The 23,841-nt window shown below is 43.6% G+C and overlaps 1 protein-coding gene across 1 annotated transcript in view; it reads right to left on the reverse strand.

Moving 5' to 3' along the window:
* Positions 1-23,841, reverse strand: part of C4H6orf118 (chromosome 4 C6orf118 homolog) — a 219,362-nt gene that overhangs the window by 166,404 nt on the left and 29,117 nt on the right. The window contains exon 2 of the mRNA XM_040350632.1: positions 9,648-10,386. Coding sequence (XP_040206566.1) covers positions 9,648-10,340 — 693 coding nt within the window. The 5' untranslated portion in view covers positions 10,341-10,386. The remainder of the gene's footprint in view (positions 1-9,647; positions 10,387-23,841) is intronic.

The following is a 23,841-nucleotide window of genomic DNA, read 5'->3' on the forward strand; positions in this document are numbered from 1 at the left end:
TTTGGTGTTCTTCTGCCTCACCCACAGATTTCCTGCATTGAATCAGGTGTACAGTATACATCTTCAGTGTCACAGACACATAGCCAAAGTGCCCTATGCATATGAACCTCATACCCATGCAAGACACGTTCTTAGAAGCTTGCTCAATGCCATCACAACTAAAACATATGGCTTCAAACAATTGTTCCAAAAGTTCCTGAATTTAAGGGTTTGAATATGTGCCAAAGGGGTCCCCTTTTAAAGGATATGATCCATCGTGATATGGTTTCACAAATCAAGGTCATCATCAATATAAGATGGAAAGTTACAGATAATTAAAACTGAGACCAAAGTAAAGAGTCCAAGGGGCAGATCCACAAAGATCTGCCCTGGCGCATCGTATCTGAGATACGCTACGCCGCAGTACCTTACCTGGCTTTGGTTCGAATCCATAAAGAATTTGCGCCATAAGTTACGGCGGCGTAGTGTATCTCAAGAGGCGTAACGGCGCGGAATTCAAATGCGGCGAGTAGGGGGCGTGTTTCATTTAAATGAAGCGCGTCCCCGCGCCGAACGAACTGCGCATGCTCCGTTCCTAAATTTCCCGCCGTGCATTGCGCTAAATGACGTCGCAAGGACGTCATTTTTTTGACGTGGACGTAAATTACGTCCAGCCCGATTCACGGACGACTTACGCAAACAAAAATATATTTTTTAAATTATACGCGGGAACGACGGCCATACTTAACATTGAGTACGCCACGAAATACCAGCTTTAACTATACGCCGAAAAAAGCCGACTAGAGACGATGTAAAAAAATGCGACGGCCGCTCGTACGTTCGTGGATCGTCGGAAATAGCTAATTTGCATACTCGACGCGGAAAACGACAGGAACGCCACCCAGCGGACGCCGAAGAATTGCATCTTAGATCCGAAGGCATACAAAGACGTACGCCTGTCGGATCTAACCCAGATGCCGTCGTATCTTGTTTTGAGGATTCAAAACAAAGATACGACGCAGGAAATTTGAAAGTACGCCGCCGTATCAGTGGATACGCCGGCGTACTCGCTTTGTGGATCTGCCCCCAACTGTCTGATATCCGTAAGGTATAGTCACCATCTACCTGTTTAGTGGTATGCTTATTAAGGTGAAAAACTAAAGTGTCAGTAGTAGCCATAGACCATTTACCAATACACTCCATTCCACAGTTTAAAATCTCTTTTATTTTGTCAGTAGGGGCCCATAGGTTGTTGCCAGTCCTCTAGAGCAACGTTTCTCAACCAGTGTGCCGCGGCACACTGGTGTGCCGTGAAGAGTCCCCAGGTGTGCCGCGGCAAAATGGTCCCAAATATTGTAACACTACTGCTGGGCATTTGTCTTTACAGCGGTGCCGGTCCGCTGTGTAAAACTCACTTCCCGGCACTCAGGAAGCTGTGCTGGCCTCCCGACCGCGTCTTGCCAACCGAATACGTCATCGGTTGCTATGGGAGGGTCGGATGCACGCACTGCTTCTGTGACGTGAGAGCCGCGGGTACCGTCCTTAACTCTGCCTGGCGCGCTTTTCCCTGAGGGGGAAGAAAGGGTAGAAGAGCCACTGTGACCGACACTGCTCCCCTGCCCGCAGACATGGCCACCCGCTCAGAGAGGGAGAAGGCCCTGAAGCTGAAAAAGCAGCACCAGGCCATCCTGTCTCGTATGCTGAGGGAGGAGGACAACAAGTATTGCGCTGACTGCGAGGCCAAGGGTAAGGTGGTGAGGGGGGGCTCTGCTATGAATAACCAGCTGTCACAGTCACTGACACCCCACATCCTCCATTCATGGCTACAGCACTCTGGATCTGATTGGTTGTTGTGCAGCTCTGACAGTTCTCCTTTCAGTGTATGTGTGCATGTGTACACATGTCTGTTAGTGTGTGTCTGACAAAAGTAGTTCTGATGGTACAGGAATAGGGGGGTCAGGATTAAAAGTAAAATACATACAGACAGATGCGCACGCACACAAACCGACGCACACAAACAGACACACGTGTGTGTTTGTACGTGTGTCTGTTTGTGTGCGTGCGCATCTGTCTGTATGTATGTTACTTTTAATCCTGACCCCCCTATTCCTGTACCATCAGAACTACTTTTGTAGGGCTTGTTCGAGATAGCAGCAAGGACTGCTGCTCCTCTGAAAAGCAATTTGTGTTCATATCGCTTTTAAGGGGCATTTGTCAGCCAGTAAAGAGGCATATCTTGCATCCTCACCACCTGTTTTAAGCTCGTAAATGCAATGCACACAGTTGCGGGGTAGTTGCAGTACAGCCCCAATCACCCTGGGTATACCTCCAGCTGCAGCCACAGCATGTTTACACCCCCAGCTGTTGCCTCTGCAGCTAAAGGGGCAAAAGTTGGGGGTGGTAAAAACGGCTCAACCATGTGGTTTTACTGCCCCTCCAGCCTGACATGTGAACAAGCTCTTGGTTCTGTATGGATGCGTGCTGCGTGTAGGGCAGCCCATTCATTTCCCTACCCACAGTAATGCGGGGAAAGAAGTCCCCGACCCTTTTTTTTTAAATTGTGCCACAACAAAAGCAACCCATGTTTGCCAATGGATGGGGCACCATTAAGATTTAATGGCACCCCTAAAGAGCAGAGCATTTGTCTGTGTGTCAAGAACGAGCGCGATTTTGCACGTGTTCCGCAACACACAGCGACGTGAACCAAGTCTTGGACAGGGGTGCCTCAAGACTGAAAATATTTTTCAAGGGCGCCCCGACTGGAAAAAGGTTGAGAAACACTGCTCTAGAGGAACATTTTAAATACTGACAGTGCATTGGGAATTCTGAGTGGTATGACATTTTCTCAAATGCAGCTTTTTCAGAGTAGACTGTAAGGACTCTGAATCAGTATCAAAGATGTAATAGAGGCCTCTGACACACTTATAGGCCATGTAAGGTCCAAAGACTCTGCCATTGATGTAAAAAAAATCCACAGTGAATATAAGTATATACATATCTATGGGGTTTGTGGGCACAGAGAAGTCTAAGCCTCCCATGTGGCTGAGCTATAAAAGACTACAATGGGAATGACCCTATTAAAATAGGGGTCCCAGGATCTAGGTTCCAAGCACTAGTTCCTTTTGGGGATACTAAATCACCTTTAGAAGCAGTAGAGGAGTATGGACTGGGGCCACCTGTTACAGTGGAACTGTCCTTTGTGCATCTCTGGAAACAGCCAGGCTCAAAACAAGGCAAGGCCTTGAATATTTACAAATCCAGGCAGCAAGTGCTGACGAGGCTCATAGGTGGCTGGAGGTGACCAAGTGACTGAAGGAGGGCAGTGAAATTAGATTTGTGACCAGAAGCTAGAGCAGTAGCAGGACAAATCTTCCTCTAGGCTGAACATTGGGAAAAGAAGTGCAGAATGTGAGTGTGTGAGTGCAACACTCCACCTAGTGGAGGACATCAGTGCTCAGTTCCCTCAACCTTAGCCATTATCGTGTTAAAATGGTGGTGGCAGGGATTTAAAAATGATGCTGACAACGTAAGGTAATTCCTGGTGCTTCAGCCTGACTGGCCTTACTCGCTGTGTAATCAATCCAATAAATGAAATGCCAATAATGAATAAGAAATTATATAGTGTGCATCATATTAAATGGTACATGGATCATACTGGTTACTAGGGTTGAGCGAACCCGAACTGTTTGGGTTCGGTACAGACTTTGTTTTTTGTTTTTTTGCTGAAAGTTCGGGTCCGGGTTTTCGGCAATGTAATGGTGCGCTGCAGGGCAGCCAATCACCATTTGTTTTACCTAGAAGCCATCACAGCCATGCCTACTATTGGCATGGCTGTGATTGGCCAGTGCAGCATGTGACCCAGCATGTGACCCAGCCTCTATATAAGCTAGAGGCACATAGCACAGCTTGTCACTCTGCTTTAGCTAGGGTAGGGAAAGGCTGCTGCTGATCTGAGGGAGAGATTTAGATAGGACTATCCTGCTTCAGAAATCTACACCAGCACTGTTTTTTTCGGTGAGATACTCTGCATTAGACAGTTTAGGGCAAGGTTCCTGCTGATCTGAGGGAGAGATTTAGATAGGACTATCCTGCTTCAGAAATCTACATCAGCACTGCATTTCTTTTTGTGAGATACTCTGCATTAGATAGTTTAGGGCAAGGTTCCTGCTGATCTGAGGGAGAGAATTATATAGGAGTCAGTCCTGGTTCACAAATCAAATTGCACCTGCACTGCATCTGTTCCTGTGAGATAGTCTGCATATTGCAGCTGCACTGCATTTCTTTTTGTGAGATACTCTGCCTTAGATAGTTTAGGGCAAGGTTCCTGCTGATCTGAGGGATAGAATTATATAGGAGTCAGTCCTGGTTCACAAATCAAATTGCACCTGCACTGCATCTGTTCCTGTGAGATACTCTGCATATTGCAGCAGCACTGCATTTCTTTCTGTGAGATACTCTGCATTAGATAGTTTAGGGAAAGGTTCCCGCTGATCTGAAGGAGAGAATTATATAGGAGTCAGTCCTGGTTCACAAATCAAATTGCAGCTGCACTGCATCTGTTCCTGTGAGATACTCTGCATATTACAACAGCACTGCATATGTTACTGTCAGATACTCTGCATATTGCACCAGCACTGCATATGTTTCTGTAACATACTCTGCATTATCTACTGCAGGGAAAGGTTCCTGATTGTGCTTATAGGGAGAGAATTAGTTAGGAGTCAGTCCTACTTCACAAATCTAATTGCACCAGAATAGTGTCCCATCATTGGTATCATTGGCAGGAATAGTGTCCCATCATTAGTGTCAGTGGTAGAAATAGTGCCGCATCATTGGTATCGGTGGGAGGAATAGTGTCCCATCATTGGTATCATTGGCAGGAATAGTGTCCCATCATTTGTGTCAGTGGGAGAAATAGTGCCCCATAATTGGTATCATTGGGAGGAATAGTGTCCCATCATTTGTGTCAGTGGGAGAAATAGTGTCCCATCATTTGTGTCAGTGGGAGAAATAGTGCCCCATCATTGGTATCATTGGGAGGAATAGTGTCCCATCATTGGTATCATTGGCAGGAATAGTGTCCCATCATTTGTGTCAGTGAGATAAATAGTGTCCCATCATTGGTATCATTGGGAGGAATAGTGTCCCATCATTTGTGTCAGTGGGAGAAATAGTGCTGCATCATTGGTATCAGTGGGAGGAATAGTGTCCCATCATTGGTATCATTGGCAGGAATAGTGTCCCATCATTTGTGTCAGTGTTAGGAATAGTGTCCCATCATTGGTATCATTGGCAGGAATAGTGTCCCATCATTTGTGTCAGTGGGAGAAATAGTGCCCCATCATTTGTGTCAGTGGGAGAAATAGTGCCGCATCATTGGTATCAGTGGGAGGAATAGTGTCCCATCATTGGTATCATTGGCAGGAATAGTGTCCCATCATTTGTGTCAGTGGGAGAAATAGTGCCCCATCATTGGTATCATTGGGAGGAATAGGGTCCCATCATTTGTGTCAGTGGGAGAAATAGTGCTGCATCATTGGTATCAGTGGGAGGAATAGTTTTTTTTTAATGTATTTTATGTTATTTTAAGTTATTTCCCTATCCACATTTGATTGCAGAGTACTTGCCATGCTCTTACCAACATTTTGCTGCCATTTGCAGCCCTCTAGCCCTTTCCCATCGTTTTTTAGAGACATTTTAGTAGTCAAAAATTCGGGTCCCCATGGGGTTCGGGTTCGGGTCCCGAACCCGGACTTTTTTCCGAAGTTCGGCCGAACCCGTCGAACCCGAACATCCAGGTGTCCGCTCAACTCTACTGGTTACTAAGTCTCACTCAATAGACTTCAAAAAAAAATATTTTACAGTATGTAAAAAATTTTTACTTCCTTTATTGTCCATTGGGTGACACAGCAACTCAGCAATTCTAAAATAGCTGAAATGTCCAAAAGCAGTCCAATAGAGGAGTTGGCAACAGCCGCTGATGGATCTAAGATAGAATGAGAGGCCATTTGCAACAACCAGATGAACTAAATCCCAATTTTGAACCAAAAGAGGGGAAGTTCTAAACAGGATAACCTGATGCTCAGACCAAGACAATAATTGCCCCCAATGGAATGACTACCTCAATGGACAATGGAGTAAGTCAGCACCAACAGAGCCAGTCAACCGCCAACAACTTTAACAGGGAGAACAGACCCAGAACCAGAATGGTCAACAAAGAAAACACTGGAAGGTTCCCATTCTTCAAAACAAGAGGGCCAAGTCTTAAACTCTAGACCTCAAGCAAGAAAGGCTCCAACAAGGACTAGGGTTGTTTAGAACAGTCATCCAAACTCATATAAGACAATCAAGATAAAAAAACAATCTAGCATAATACCCCAAAGGGTTGGTCAAGGACTTAAAACGTTATATTAAATGCTGATTTGTTAAAAAAAAAAAAAAAAAGCAAGCATGTCATACTTAAATGCACTGTTCAATGGTTTTGCACAGAACAGCCCTGATCCTCCTCTTCTTGAGTCCCCCACCGACACTCCTGGCCCCTCCCTTCTGCCAAGTGCCCCCCACTTGCAAGTATTGGGGGGGCTGCTGCACACATAAGGTTTGAATGCATGAATGTAAAAAAAACCTTCAGCCTTTACAACCACTTTAAAGTGTATCTAAACCCAAAACCAAAACTGTAAAATATTGCAGGCTATTCGTTTTTGATAAGTTGGCTGGATTTGTTTTTCTTTTCTCTTTGCTGTATTTTTACCTGGTAATCCTTCAAATAATACACTTCCCATCCTTGGGTGGTTACGTCATGAATCCTCTGTAACTATGGAGGAAGCAGTTGTCACCCTAGGCTATATGCTTTGCTTTATAAATTACAAACATGTCTGTATCTCTTCATCTCCATTATATATGGGGCAGGGCAATTGGTAGTCTACAGAAGATAGCTAGGAAGTAGGACATTGTTTGGTGCAGCTCACAGGAGGTGACAAGGACACTGCATTTCTGGCAAAATCAACAGGCATTTTTTTTAATGTTCATAGCTTGAAAAAAAAAAAAGAGAACGGCTATAAGCGCCAACGCAGGTCAGCCTGTATTTGTAGGAGTCGTCGGGAGGTATTTAAACCCACCCTCCTTCCTCCTGATGGACAGGTACTCCTGATGGACTGGTGGCGGGTACTCTGGTAACGGGTACTCTGGTGAGGTGGCGGGTACTCCTGATAGACAGGTACTCCTGATGGACTGGTGGTGGGTACTCTGGTGAGGTGGCGGGTACTCTGGTGAGGTGGCGGGTACTCTGGTGAGGTGGCGGGTACTCTGGTGAGGTGGAGGGTACTCTGGTGAGGTGGAGGGTACTCTGGTGGCAGGAAGCTCTGCCGCCCGCCACCACCCCTCGAGAGACACACCGAATGCCCGATCGCCGCTCTGTGGGCCCCTGGGGGCCCGCAGTAGCAGCGGAAAGCCGAGGACGTCGTATGACGTCCACCCAGGATGGGGGATCCCATCTGTGGACGTCATATGACTATGGCTAGGTATTGAAGTGGTTAAACACATTGACAATTTAGAATTAATGCCTTTTTGGCATTGTATTAATTAGTTAATTTGTTTATGTCTGTTATGCATTACCATGTGCTATTTCATTTTCAAATACAGTCCTGATCAAAAGTTTACCACTTGAAAAATGGCAAAAAATCATATTTTACATTGTTGGATCTTAACAAGGTTCCAAGTAGAGCTTCAACATGCAACAAGAAGAAAGGAGTGTGAGACAAAACATTTTTTGAGCATTCAATTAATTGAAAATAACGAATAAACTGAAACAGGCTGTTTTTCAGCTGATCAAAAGTTTAGGACCACACCTCCAAGAAAAAACTAAACCAAACAAAAATCCAACTTCCAAAAATGAACTCAGTAATGAGTAGCTCCGCCGTTATTGTTGATCACTTCAAAAATTTGTTTCGGCATGCTTGATGCAAGCGTTTCCATGAGGTGAGTGGGAACATTTCTTCAAGTGGTGAAGACAGCCGCATCTACTGTCTGGAACTGTTGTCCATTTTTGTAAACTTCCCTTGCCATCCATCCCCAAAGGTTCTCAATTGGATTTAGATCAGGGGAACACGCAGGATGGGCCAAAAGAGTGATGTTATTCTCCTGGAAGAAGTCCCTTGTCCTGCAGGCATTGTGTACTGTAGCGTTGTCCTGTTGAAAATAACAGTCGTTACCACACAGACGAGGGCCCTCAGTCATGAGGAATGCTCTCTGCAACATCTGGACATAGCCAGCGGCTGTTTGACGCCCCTGCACTTCCTGAAGTTCCATTGTTCAACTGAAGGAAAAAGCACCCCAGACCATTATGGCGCTCCCTCCACTGTGGCGCGTAGAAAACATCTCTGGTGGGATCTGCTTGTCATGCCAGTAACGTTGGAAACCATCAGGACCATCAAGGTTACATTTTTTCTCATCAGAGAATAAAACTTTCTTCCACCTTTGAATGTCCCATGTTTGGTGCTCTCTTGCAAAGTCCAAACGAGCAGTTCTGTGGCGTTCAAGGAGACAAGGTTTTTGAAGACGTTTTTTGTTTTTGAAGCCCTTCAGTCTCAGATGCCGTCTGATGGTTATGGGGCTGCAGTCAGCACCAGTAAGGGCCTTAATTTGGGTCGAGGATCGTCCAGTGTCTTGATGAGAGACCCTGCTTATGCAGTTCAGCAACCCGACCACGTTCAAAAAGGGAGAGTTTTTTTGCCTTTGCCATCACAACTTGTGACTACCTGACAGAAAATGACAATGAATCCACATCTTTGCACAGATTTGGCCTTTTAAAGGCATGTGGTCCTAAACTTTTGATCAGCTGAAAAACTCCCTGTTTCAGTTTATTCGTTATTTTCAATTAATTGAATGCTCAAAAAATGTATGTGTCTCACTCTCATTTCTTCTTGTTGCATGTTGAAGCTCTACTTGGAACCTTGTTAAAGTGGAGGTTCACCCAAAATATACATTTTTAACATTAGATTTAGGCTAATTAAGGGGAGCAGACACGGGTATTTTTTTTTTTTTAAATCAATGCCGTACTTACCGTTGTAGAGATAGATGTTCTCCCGCCGCTTCGGGTTATGGGCTGCGGCACTGGGCGTTCCTATTTGATTGACAGGCTTCCGACGGTCGCATCCAGCGCGTCACGAGTTTCCGAAAGTAGCCGAACGTCGGTGCGCAGGCGCAGTATAGAGCCACACCGACGTTCGGCTTCTTTCAGCACCTGGTGACGCGCTGTATGCGACCATCAGAAGGCTGTCAATCAAATAGGAACGCCCAGTCCCGAAGATCATACCCGGAAGCGGCGGGAGAACATCGATCTCTAAAACGGTAAGTACGGCATTGATTTAAAAAAAAATACCCGTTTCTGCTCCCCTTAATTAGCCTAAATCTAATGTTAAAATTTTTTTTTCGGGTGAACTCCCACTTTAAGATCCAACAATGTAAAATATGTTTTTTTGCCATTTTTCAAGTGGTCTTAAACTTTTGATCAGGACTGTATATATCTGGTCTTAACATCTGCTCTGACTTCTTTAAATTACATTTCTTTTTTCAAAAGTTTTGCTTCCTGAAAAACTTTTGGTGATGATAGAACCCTTCAAACTGAACACTATACATTTATTATATTTATAATTTCAGAATGGCGGTACCTTTGTCAACTTCTTCTTGCAGTATTCAACACTTGAACTATTAAAGAAATCGTTTGACAAGTATTGTCTCTGAATAACTTCTTCATCAAACTGTAAAAACATTTTAAACTGATCGGATTTGGTAAGACCAGAAAAAAATGTGGGAATAAATTTGTATTTGTCTTTGTAATCTTTTTTTGTTTTATATAGTTCATAATCAAAAGTCAGCACCTTGAAATCAGGAATGTCAAGCTCTTTACCCTGCAATGATTCTTTATCATATTCTAAATTTTCCATGCAAGTCCCATATGACTGAGTTCCCAGAAGAGAACTAGCAAAAGGAGTATTTATGGGAGTAGCAGTGCCAAAATGTTTTATCACCGGAGAAGATGTACTTGCTGATTTGCTATTAGGACTTGGTACTACACTTGTTTTAACAGTAAAGTGTGTGAAAGAATCCTTCATCTTTTTGCCTTTCTCATCTGATTTACTTGATGCTATATCATATATAGGTTTGTCATGCTGAAACTTTTGCTGGTTCTGTCCACTTCTCCAGAACGTCTTCGCTTCTAGAACTTGAGGCTTGAAAAGATGGTTGTGATTTAGATGTCCACCTGTATAATCCCAGGTGTCCTTTTTGTTTGACAATTCTATTTCATCCAAAAGTTTGTTAAGAGGCATCATTTTACTTTGCCGTTTTGCTCGTAGCATCATAGAAAAATGTATTCTCGTCTATTCAGGTAAATATGCTGCATCACATCTAAGAAAAAAAAAAAATACAAATGTGACAAATTGGCAAATGATGAATGAAAAAAGCAAGTATCAAAATAATAAGCGCATGTATCATCTCGTTAGCATATTATCTCTGTCCGCTGCAATGATCAAAATACAATATCCATAATCAAAAGGACATTACTGTCAAGAAGTTAAGTTATTACTAGGAGATGCACACAATTACACTTTGCACCACTTAGAGATGAATATTGCATCAGAAGCTTAAGGACATGGGATTTTTGATCTTGGTCAAGATAAGAGATCAGAAGAGGTACAATTCATAATGCACTGGGGTGCTCTGTCATGCAAGCAATGTTGGCCAAATGTTGACTCATTCACCTTTACAATAAAAAGCACATATGGAATATGAATAACTCTCTCAAATTCAGGTGGTGCAGTAGGAGTAAGTTTGTTAGGGACACTGTGACACTGAAGGTGTGGGGTCTGTGGCAGTGACAAAATTAAGGCCATTTATTATTTTAAACCACTTCAGCCCCGAACCATTAGGCCTCATGCCCATTGATGTTTTTTACAGCCACTTTTATGAGCGTTTTTTGCAGCTTAACCATTTCAATACTGGGCACTTTCACCCCCTTCCTGCCCAAGCCATTTTTCAGCTTTCAGCGCTGTCACAATTTGAATGACAATTGCGCGGTCATGCAACACTTTACCCAAATGAAATTTTATATTTTTTTCCCCACAAATAGAGCTTTCTTTTGGTGGTATTTGATCACCTCTGTGGTTTTTATTTTTTTCACTATAAACAAAAGAAGAGCGACAATTTTGAAAAAAAAGCAATATTTTTTACTTTTTGCTATAATAAATATCTCCAAAAATATATAAAAAAACGATTGTTTTCCTCAATTTTGGCCGATACGTATTATTCTACTATTTTTGGTAAAAAAAATTGCAATAAGCTTATATTGATTGGTTTGGCAAAAGTTATAGTGGCTACAAAATAGGGGATAGATTTATAGCATTTTTTTTTTTTACTAGTAATGGTGGCGATCAGTGATTTTTATCGTGACTGCGATATTGCGGCGGACACACCGGACACTTTTGACACTATTTTGGGACCATTCACATTTATACAGCGAACAGTGCTATAAATATGCACTGATTACTGTGTAAATGTGACTGGCAGGGAAGGGGTTAACACTAGGGGCGATCAAGGGGTTAAATGTGAACAATAGTGAGTGATTCTAACTGTAGGGGGAGGTGACCGATCTGTGTCCCTATGTACAAGGGACACAGCATCAGTCTCCTCTCCCTGACAGGACGTGGATCTCTGTGTTTACACTCAGAGATCCACGGCCTGCTCAGTTACTGGGCAATCGCGGGTGCCCGGCGGACATTGCGGCCGCTGAGCACGCGCATCGGGTTCTCAATAACGTGGCGGGTGCGTTCGGCAAGGCGAGGACGTCATATGACGTCCTCTCAGGCCCCGTACACACGACCGGATCTATTCGCTGGGATTGATCTGCGGATCAGTTCCAGCAGATAGATCCGGTCGTGTGTACGGCCCAGCGGACATTTCCCAGTGGATAAAAATCCAGCCGACGGATTCCCAGCGGATAAAAATTTCTTAGCATGCTAATAAATCTATCCGCTGGAATCCAGTCCCTCGGACTTATCCGGTCGCCTGTACAGACTCACCGGATAAGTCCGTCCGCTCCCATCCCTCGCATGCGTCGTATTGATTTGACGCATGTGTGGAAGTATTTACCTTACAGAGTCGCGCACGTTGCCGCATCATCGTCGCGGCGACGGCACGGCCACGTCACCGCGGATGTATTCCGCGGGAATTGTGATCTGATGGTGTGTACAGCCATCAGATCAAAATCCGCCAGAGGATTTATCCGCTGGAAACGGTCCGGCGGATTTAACAAGGCTTAACGCTGTGTTAAGCCTCGTCCGGTATTTCTTTCTCTATTCAAAATCAATGGTTCCCTAAGGGAGCCCATTGATTTGAATAGAAATCGCACCAAAAGTCGGATGAACATGATCCGACTTTCGGTGTGACTTGTGTGCTGAGAATCTTAAAGGGGAACCCCGCGAAAATTTAAAATAAATTGCGTGAAGTTCCCCCCAAGATGATACCAGACGCTTCAGTCTGGTATGGATCTTAAGGGGAACCCCCACATCAAAAAAAATGACGTGGGGGTTCCCCCAAGATCCATACCAGACCCTTATCCGAGCACACAGTCTGGCAGGTCAGGAAAGGGGGGCGAGCCACATGCCCTCACCTTGTCCCCATGTTGATGAGGACAAGGGCCTCTTCCCGACAACCCTGGCCATTGGTTGTTGGGGTCTGGGGGCAGAGGGATTATCGGAATCTGGGAGCCCCTTTAATGAGGGGGCCCCCAGATCCCGGCCCCCCACCCTATGTGAATGAGTATGGGGTACATCGTACCCCTACCCATTCACCTGGGGAAAAAAGTGTCAATAAAAAACACACAACAAAGGTTTTTAAAAAAATGTATTAGGCAGCTCCGGGGTCTCTTCCAATTTCGGGGGTCTCTTCCGACTTCTCCGCTCTCTCCGTTTCTTCTCCCGCTCTCCGGTGTCTTCTGCCGGGCTCCTCCGCCATCTTCTGCTCTTTTTCCCGCTCTTTTACTAGTGGGTGCCCGTCTTCTCTGTCGTCTTCTTCCCTCTGGTCTTCTTCCGATGTTGACTCAACGCTCTCTCCCGCTGTAATGCCGTGTGCCCGGTGCACAACGGCTTATATAGGCATGGGGCGGAGTCACCGTCTGATGTCATCCACCCCTTATGACGTCACAGTCCCATCACGCCTGGGTCTGTGACGTCATAAGGGGCATGGTAACCGGATGACATCACCCAGTGACTCTGCCCCATGCCTATATAAGTCGTTGCGCACCACACATACGGCATTACAGCGGGGGAGAGCGTTGAGTCAACATCAGAAGAAGACCGGAAGAAAGAAGACGACAGAGAAAACCGGGCACCCGATAGATGAAGTCAGACCGACGAAACTGGTTGAGCGATCGCATCTCTAAGCCACAGCACAGTGATTTTAACGTTTTTTAACCTATGTGTCAAATGTGAGTACCCTGTTTCATGTGGATTAAAGGATTGTTTCACTTGTAAACGGTATCACGCTATTGGGCACTTTTATTTGTCTCCTCTTATGAGCGGCTGATATATTCATGTATGGAAAGACCCAGGAGCCCTGGCAGTACAGTTATTTATTGTGAGAGCCCGTTACCCCTGTAGGGGTTTTAGGATCCGGTGAGTGCGGGACCATTGGGAGAGAGCACAGAGTGTTTTTTCACGGAAGGATTGCAGCATTTTCTGCATCTGCAAGAAGCACCCAGCACTTTATTTATTTATTTATTTTGCATGGAGCAACATTGGAAAATGGACTTTGTTTGATTCACTCTTTTATTTTAAGAATACCACTAACACTGGTTTATATTTGATTAATACCACCAGCACTTTTTATTTATTTTATGTCTTTTATTTTATTTATTTACTATTTTGTGTTTTATCCACTTACTTATTTATTCATCCATCACTATATTTCACCACCAAGGTGGATACACTTCTTTGATTATCATTATTATCCATATTCTACACTTAAAGTCGGCGCCACCACCTGCTACTTTCTATTTCATTGCTCTTTTCCACTTCTGTGGAGTGTTTTGCAGGGGCTGCCACTTTCCAACAATTTAACTCATTATTTCCTGATAGTTCTATTTAAATATTCTGTGGCGCAGATTCATTTTTTCTTTTATACCCGATAGAAAATGAGCGGGCAAAAGAGCAGAAGATAGCGGAGGAGCCTAGCAAAAGAGTAGGAGAAGAACCGAAGAGCGGGAGAAGAGACCGGAGAGAGTGGAGAAGTCAGAAGAGACCCCCAAAGTCATAAGAGACCCCCGGAGCTGCCTAATAAATTACTTTAAAAACCTGTCTAGTGTGTTTTTTTATTTACACTTTTTTCCTCCAGGTGAATGGGTAGAAGTACGATGTACCCCATACTCATTCACATAGGGTGGGGGGCCAGGATCTGGTGGCCCCCTTATCCACAGCCCCCAACAACCAATGGCCAGGGTTGTCGGGAAGAGACCCTTGTCCTCATCAACATGGGGACAAGGTGCTCTGGGGTGGGGGGGTAGTGCCCCCCCCTGCCCCAACCCCCCCATGTTAAGGGCATGTGGCTTGGTATGGTCTAGGAGGGGGCACTTGCTTGCCCCCCCCTTTCCTGACCTGCCGGGCTGCATGCTCGGATTAGGGTCTGGTATGGATTTCGGAGGAACCCCCATGCCATTTTTTTTGGTGTGGGGGTTCCCCTTAAGATCCATACCAGATTGAAGGGTCTGGTATTGTCTTGGGGGGAACCTCACGCAAATTCTCTTTAAATTTTAGTGGGGTTTCCCTTCAAGATTCTCAGCACACAATTCACACCGCAAGTCGGATCTTCTTGATCCAACTTCTGGTGAGACTTCTATTCGAATCAATGTGCTCTCATAGGGAACCATTGATTTTGAATAGAGAAAGAAAAATGCGGCTGAAAGCTAGCACAGCGAAACGTGCATTGAATTCAATGCAAAACGTGGAAAAAATTGCTTTCAAAAATCTTTTCCTAGCGTCTGTACTAGCTTTACAAAGAAAAAAGAAAAAAGATGAGTTGCGCTAGGAGTCGCAACTTAATGCGAAAATGATATAAATAAATAAATGCATAAATGAATAAACAAATAAAGTGCTAGTGCAAAAAATAGCAAAAAAAGGGATGATGCCCAAACAGTCATGGAAAAAACCTTTCGGAGTAAATACAACAATCTGCTATTTGGGACCAAACGCTTAGAAAACCTTGTTAGTCCATTAGAATTGCATACTAATCAATTGTTAGGCAGTCCAAAATGAGAGGGGAAATCAACAGCAGAACCCCAAAACATATGAATGTCCAAATAGATGGGCAAAAAACAGTTGCAGAGTAATTAAATGATCCAAATATTGAACAGCCTCTGGTCTCTGGTCAGAAGAAACATATATTCCCACCGAGAGGTAAATAAGGGTGTGCTCTTACCAGATCCACGATCATAAAAAGCGTGTCGATCCACTCAGGTCATGGAGAAAACTCGGTCACAGCTGACAGGCAGAATATCCTCTCCAATGTGTTTAACGGCTCCACGTCCATCCGGCGAACCAGGGGAAGAAATAGGCTCAGAATGTGAAGTACCGTCAAATATTTATTAAAAATTGTGCAACATATACACAGCGGTACATATAATTTAAAATTGCCGGCTAAAACAAGCAAACAGATACAAATAAAAAACGTGCGCCCGTGCATCCGGGGTCACGTAAAACGCAATGACGTTCGGTGCGTGGCTCCGCCCTGATCGATTTCGCCACAGATGGCGTTGTCAAAGGGCACGGGCGACGCACTGAACGTCAGCCTTATATGCCTACAGAGCAGGCAACCAAGCCTCTCTCTCAGCTAGCAGCCTCCAATCAGGAACGGCTGCAGGATCAATGAACCCGGAAGGGGAGGATCTGAATGACCCGGAACTTCCTACCAGTAAGACCGCCCTTGACATAGATAGGACTATCCTATGTCAGCAGGGTAAGGTCCTACCTCATGAGGATATTCTCAATGGTCAGCAGACATCCCACCATTCACTTCATATGAATGTTTTAGTTAAAGAGTCACTGTCTGTCACATCGTATGTTCTTACTATACATAAACAGATAACACCATATTAACCTAAAAACGGGTAAATTCATGTCACCACTTTATAGCATCTATTAAAAACGCCAGAAAGATAGCAGCATGAACATTATACCCAAATTAATATCATATCAGCCAAAACAGGGATTTCAATATCTGAAAGAGAAATCGCAGTTGGCTGACATCTGTATTCTCCCTATACATTAAAATCATAAAGGTCAAAACATAAAAAATCAAAAAATTAATAAATCTAATATATCACATTGAGAGCCCTCTAGTGGTTGATAAAGAAATTACATTGCCATTTAACCAGCATCTGTGAGTATTACAGGTAGGTAAATCCCTATTGGAGACAAGAACAATCCCCAGAAGGATAACCTACCTCCCCAAGGGGTCCCACACGGATCTTAAAGGCAAAAAAAATTAAACCGATAATCGTATACTATCCTCATCTTTAGTATCAAATTTCAATAGTATACAATCCTCAGATGGACCCAGAAAATTGGAGTGGCAAGAAAGGGGGGAAGAAAATGAATAGTTCAGCAAGAGATCACTAAGAATTGTCTAAAAAGGCATTGACCTCTATGTCCACATTCAAACCCTGCGGTTTAAGACATTTCATGCGATATATCCAACTCATCTCGAGTTTTGATATCGCTATCCTTTTTGATCCACCTCTCCAGTGGGGTTTGAGGATGTCAATGGCAATAAAGGAAGTGCCACTAGGATCCCTGGCATGCACCTCCCTATAATGCCGAGAAACAGAATGTTCTCTAAATCCTCTCCTTATGTTTCCAATGTGTTCATTGACCCTTACCTGGAACTTTCTTACAGTACGTCCAACGTACTGTAACCCACATGGGCAGATAAGTAAATAAACTACATGGGTCATAGAGCATGTAATAAAAGATTTGATGTTAAACACTTGTGAGGTGCTATTTGAAATGAAATTCAAAGTCTTGCGTTCTTTAATGGCATTGATTTTACATACCGCACATTTTTGGCATTTATGGTAGCCAATTATATTTTGAAAGAACATGGGTTTATTCAATGGTGGATCCACGACTCCTGGAGCCAGAGAATCCCTTAATGAGGGGACCCCTCTAAAGACTACCCGAGGTTGTTCTGGTAACGCAGGGCCAAGGATAGCATCCTCTTTGATGAGATGCCAGTGTTTCTTAACCAGTTTTTTAATTAGATAGTGCTGATTTGAATAACTAGTGATGAAAGGAGATATGTATTGATTATTTTCCTCACTAGAAACGCATTTATCCTGCAACAACACATTTCTATCGATAATTTTATCTTCTCGTGTTTGTTTAAAGAGGTCTGTTTCCTGATACCCTTTGTTTAAAAATCTTGCAGTTAACATTTTGGCTTGTTCATCGAAGTCTTCCATCTTGCTGCAATTGCGTCTAAGCCTCAAGTATTGGCTCTTAGGAACCGAATCCAGCCAAGCCTTATGGTGACAGCTGTCACGGGGAATAAAGGAGTTGCGATCTGTCGATTTAAAGTATGTGGACGTCACAAATTGACCGTCCTCCACCCTTATTTCCAGATCTAAAAAATGAATCTTCTCCTGATCTGCCTCATACTTAAATTCAATCCCCCTATTGTTGGTATTGAGACAATCCATAAAGTCAACCAGAGACTCCCTGGATCCTCTCCATAGGAGGAGGACGTCGTCTATGTATCTAGCCCACAAGACCAATTCTGGTCTGCGGTCAGCATAGACGACATCCTCCTCCCATTTCCCCATAAAGAGGTTGGCCAGGCTAGGGGCAAATTTAGCCCCCATAGCGACCCCCCTCTTTTGTAGGAAGTATTTGCCACCGAACCAAAAAAAATTGTGAGTGGTTGCAAACTGTAAAAGATCCATAATGAATCTTTGCTGGATCTCCAGCAGAGCAGAATCCCTTTCCAAAAAATATTTCACAGATGAAATTCCCCAATCGTGGGGTATGATGGTGTACAGAGACGTGACGTCTGCTGTAACCAACCATAAACCTTCCTCATGTGGGATGTTATTCATTATATTAATCACATGTTTACTGTCGCGGATAAAGGCCGGTAAGGCCCTAACCAACGGCTGAAGGAACCCATCGATATACTTACCTGCCCTAGAAGAGATGGAATCTATTCCACTAATTATCGGCCTCCCGGGAGGGTGGACCGGATCTTTATGGATCTTGGGCAGGTAGTATATCACTGGGATCCTTGAAGAAGCTGGAACCAAAAAGGCTTTTTCTTTTTTATTGAGAACTCCAGAAGTATAACCTTTCTTTACTATTCCAGTCAAGACTTTCCTATACGATGGTCTGGGGTCCTTGGGGAGTGGTAAATAGGTATCCCTATCTCCAACTATATTACCAAGTACCTCGAGGTAATCAGACTTATTAAGTATCACAATTCCCGCCCCCTTTATCAGCGGGGCGGATCACAATACTTTTTTCCTCGCAAAGTTGGTCAAAACCAGCCTGCAGGGATTTATTGAGTTTGATTTTCCTAACATCAATTTTTTCGAGATCCCTCAAAAGTACATCCCTAAAAACCTTGATGTTAGGTGCCATACCTCCAGGGGGGTTGAACAAGGAGGCATTCGAAAGATTGGAATGTTGAATTTCCACATCTGTATTGATGTTAGTGGACGCTATGGCAGGTTTAGAAAGAAAAAACCTTTTCATACTTAATTTCCTAGAAAATTTATGTACGTCCATATGCGTCTCAAATTTATTTAGTGTTTTAGGTGGGGCAAACTTCAATCCTTTATCGAGGAGAGTAACCTCCTCTGAGGTCAGCGTGACAGTGCTGAGATTGAAGATCCCCTGACCTATTGTGTTCTCTTTCTTTTTATTCTTTGCTTTTTTCCCCCCTCTACTTCCTCTTTTCTGTCTACCCTTCTTAGTTGGTCTTGATTGGACCTGGGAAAATCCTGATATTGATTTGGTTCTCGATCTCTCCATTGGTCTTGTTGGTAATAAGGGTCATATTGGTTAACAGGTCTAGAGGGGTAGAAGGAGGTAGGAGGCATTGAAGGATAGTAATAAGAAGATGACCTATCATCTCTATTCCATCCACCGGAGGCACCCAACTGTTGATAGGGTCCCCCGAAGGATCGAAATTCCTGTAAAGGTTGGAAACGGTTACTCACTGGAATAGGATAATCATATCTGGCTCCTTCCTGGGGTCTCCAAGAAGGTCTCCCAAAATCTCTTACTTCCCGACGAGGGGTTTCTGGTTTCCGTACTTTAATTTTATTTCTCCAACCTGGAGATTTAGCAGAAGGACCTTTATTCTGTACATCCCTGGGTTTTGGAGGTTGAGATAACTGAGACGATCTCTCCCTCCCCGGTGATTTATAGGAGACCCTTCTTGGGCGAAGGATAGGTCTATTAGGTGTATGAGTTGAGCCGGAAGCAACTACAGCACCCATATTTTGATTGGGTGGAGGAGCTGTATCCATGTCCAGTGAATTACTCTCGTTTTCTTGAGTTTACTCTCGTTTTCCGTTTACTCTCGTTTTCCAAGAAAACGAGAGTAATTCACTGGACATGGATACAGCTCCTCCACCCAATCAAAATATGGGTGCTGTAGTTGCTTCCGGCTCAACTCATACACCTAATAGACCTATCCTTCGCCCAAGAAGGGTCTCCTATAAATCACCGGGGAGGGAGAGATCGTCTCAGTTATCTCAACCTCCAAAACCCAGGGATGTACAGAATAAAGGTCCTTCTGCTAAATCTCCAGGTTGGAGAAATAAAATTAAAGTACGGAAACCAGAAACCCCTCGTCGGGAAGTAAGAGATTTTGGGAGACCTTCTTGGAGACCCCAGGAAGGAGCCAGATATGATTATCCTATTCCAGTGAGTAACCGTTTCCAACCTTTACAGGAATTTCGATCCTTCGGGGGACCCTATCAACAGTTGGGTGCCTCCGGTGGATGGAATAGAGATGATAGGTCATCTTCTTATTACTATCCTTCAATGCCTCCTACCTCCTTCTACCCCTCTAGACCTGTTAACCAATATGACCCTTATTACCAACAAGACCAATGGAGAGATCGAGAACCGAATCAATATCAGGATTTTCCCAGGTCCAATCAAGACCAACTAAGAAGGGTAGACAGAAAAGAGGAAGTAGAGGGGGGAAAAAAGCAAAGAATAAAAAGAAAGAGAACACAATAGGTCAGGGGATCTTCAATCTCAGCACTGTCACGCTGACCTCAGAGGAGGTTACTCTCCTCGATAAAGGATTGAAGTTTGCCCCACCTAAAACACTAAATAAATTTGAGACGCATATGGACGTACATAAATTTTCAAGGAAATTAAGTATGAAAAGGTTTTTTCTTTCTAAACCTGCCATAGCGTCCACTAACATCAATACAGATGTGGAAATTCAACATTCCAATCTTTCGAATGCCTCCTTGTTCAACCCCCCTGGAGGTATGGCACCTAACATCAAGGTTTTTAGGGATGTACTTTTGAGGGATCTCGAAAAAATTGATGTTAGGAAAATCAAACTCAATAAATCCCTGCAGGCTGGTTTTGACCAACTTTGCGAGGAAAAAAGTAGTGTGATCCGCCCCGCTGATAAAGGGGGCGGAATTGTGATACTTAATAAGTCTGATTACCTCGAGGTACTTGGTAATATAGTTGGAGATAGGGATACCTATTTACCACTCCCCAAGGACCCCAGACCATCGTATAGGAAAGTCTTGACTGGAATAGTAAAGAAAGGTTATACTTCTGGAGTTCTCAATAAAAAAGAAAAAGCCTTTTTGGTTCCAGCTTCTTCAAGGATCCCAGTGATATACTACCTGCCCAAGATCCATAAAGATCCGGTCCACCCTCCCGGGAGGCCGATAATTAGTGGAATAGATTCCATCTCTTCTAGGGCAGGTAAGTATATCGATGGGTTCCTTCAGCCGTTGGTTAGGGCCTTACCGGCCTTTATCCGCGACAGTAAACATGTGATTAATATAATGAATAACATCCCACATGAGGAAGGTTTATGGTTGGTTACAGCAGACGTCACGTCTCTGTACACCATCATACCCCACGATTGGGGAATTTCATCTGTGAAATATTTTTTGGAAAGGGATTCTGCTCTGCTGGAGATCCAGCAAAGATTCATTATGGATCTTTTACAGTTTGCAACCACTCACAATTTTTTTTGGTTCGGTGGCAAATACTTCCTACAAAAGAGGGGGGTCGCTATGGGGGCTAAATTTGCCCCTAGCCTGGCCAACCTCTTTATGGGGAAATGGGAGGAGGATGTCGTCTATGCTGACCGCAGACCAGAATTGGTCTTGTGGGCTAGATACATAGACGACGTCCTCCTCCTATGGAGAGGATCCAGGGAGTCTCTGGTTGACTTTATGGATTGTCTCAATACCAACAATAGGGGGATTGAATTTAAGTATGAGGCAGATCAGGAGAAGATTCATTTTTTAGATCTGGAAATAAGGGTGGAGGACGGTCAATTTGTGACGTCCACATACTTTAAATCAACAGATCGCAACTCCTTTATTCCCCGTGACAGCTGTCACCATAAGGCTTGGCTGGATTCGGTTCCTAAGAGCCAATACTTGAGGCTTAGACGCAATTGCAGCAAGATGGAAGACTTCGATGAACAAGCCAAAATGTTAACTGCAAGATTTTTAAACAAAGGGTATCAGGAAACAGACCTCTTTAAACAAACGCGAGAAGATAAAATTATCGATAGAAATGTGTTGTTGCAGGATAAATGCGTTTCTAGTGAGGAAAATAATCAATACATATCTCCTTTCATCACTAGTTATTCAAATCAGCACTATCTAATTAAAAAACTGGTTAAGAAACACTGGCATCTCATCAAAGAGGATGCTATCCTTGGCCCTGCGTTACCAGAACAACCTCGGGTAGTCTTTAGAGGGGTCCCCTCATTAAGGGATTCTCTGGCTCCAGGAGTCGTGGATCCACCATTGAATAAACCCATGTTCTTTCAAAATATAATTGGCTACCATAAATGCCAAAAATGTGCGGTATGTAAAATCAATGCCATTAAAGAACGCAAGACTTTGAATTTCATTTCAAATAGCACCTCACAAGTGTTTAACATCAAATCTTTTATTACATGCTCTATGACCCATGTAGTTTATTTACTTATCTGCCCATGTGGGTTACAGTACGTTGGACGTACTGTAAGAAAGTTCCAGGTAAGGGTCAATGAACACATTGGGAACATAAGGAGAGGATTTAGAGAACATTCTGTTTCTCGGCATTATAGGGAGGTGCATGCCAGGGATCCTAGTGGCACTTCCTTTATTGCCATTGACATCCTCAAACCCCACTGGAGAGGTGGATCAAAAAGGATAGCGATATCAAAACTCGAGATGAGTTGGATATATCGCATGAAATGTCTTTAACCGCAGGGTTTGAATGTGGACATAGAGGTCAATGCCTTTTTAGACAATTCTTAGTGATCTCTTGCTGAACTATTCATTTTCTTCCCCCCTTTCTTGCCACTCCAATTTTCTGGGTCCATCTGAGGATTGTATACTATTGAAATTTGATACTAAAGATGAGGATAGTATACGATTATCGGTTTAATTTTTTTTGCCTTTAAGATCCGTGTGGGACCCCTTGGGGAGGTAGGTTATCCTTCTGGGGATTGTTCTTGTCTCCAATAGGGATTTACCTACCTGTAATACTCACAGATGCTGGTTAAATGGCAATGTAATTTCTTTATCAACCACTAGAGGGCTCTCAATGTGATATATTAGATTTATTAATTTTTTGATTTTTTATGTTTTGACCTTTATGATTTTAATGTATAGGGAGAATACAGATGTCAGCCAACTGCGATTTCTCTTTCAGATATTGAAATCCCTGTTTTGGCTGATATGATATTAATTTGGGTATAATGTTCATGCTGCTATCTTTCTGGCGTTTTTAATAGATGCTATAAAGTGGTGACATGAATTTACCCGTTTTTAGGTTAATATGGTGTTATCTGTTTATGTATAGTAAGAACATACGATGTGACAGACAGTGACTCTTTAACTAAAACATTCATATGAAGTGAATGGTGGGATGTCTGCTGACCATTGAGAATATCCTCATGAGGTAGGACCTTACCCTGCTGACATAGGATAGTCCTATCTATGTCAAGGGCGGTCTTACTGGTAGGAAGTTCCGGGTCATTCAGATCCTCCCCTTCCGGGTTCATTGATCCTGCAGCCGTTCCTGATTGGAGGCTGCTAGCTGAGAGAGAGGCTTGGTTGCCTGCTCTGTAGGCATATAAGGCTGACGTTCAGTGCGTCGCCCGTGCCCTTTGACAACGCCATCTGTGGCGAAATCGATCAGGGCGGAGCCACGCACCGAACGTCATTGCGTTTTACGTGACCCCGGATGCACGGGCGCACGTTTTTTATTTGTATCTGTTTGCTTGTTTTAGCCGGCAATTTTAAATTATATGTACCGCTGTGTATATGTTGCACAATTTTTAATAAATATTTGACGGTACTTCACATTCTGAGCCTATTTCTTCCCCTGGTTCGCCGGATGGACGTGGAGCCGTTAAACACATTGGAGAGGATATTCTGCCTGTCAGCTGTGACCGAGTTTTCTCCATGACCTGAGTGGATCGACACGCTTTTTATGATCGTGGATCTGGTAAGAGCACACCCTTATTTACCTCTCGGTGGGAATATATGTTTCTTCTGACCAGAGACCAGAGGCTGTTCAATATTTGGATCATTTAATTACTCTG

The sequence above is a fragment of the Rana temporaria genome, chromosome 4 (assembly GCF_905171775.1).
Source record: "Rana temporaria chromosome 4, aRanTem1.1, whole genome shotgun sequence".
Classification (NCBI taxonomy): domain Eukaryota; kingdom Metazoa; phylum Chordata; class Amphibia; order Anura; family Ranidae; genus Rana; species Rana temporaria.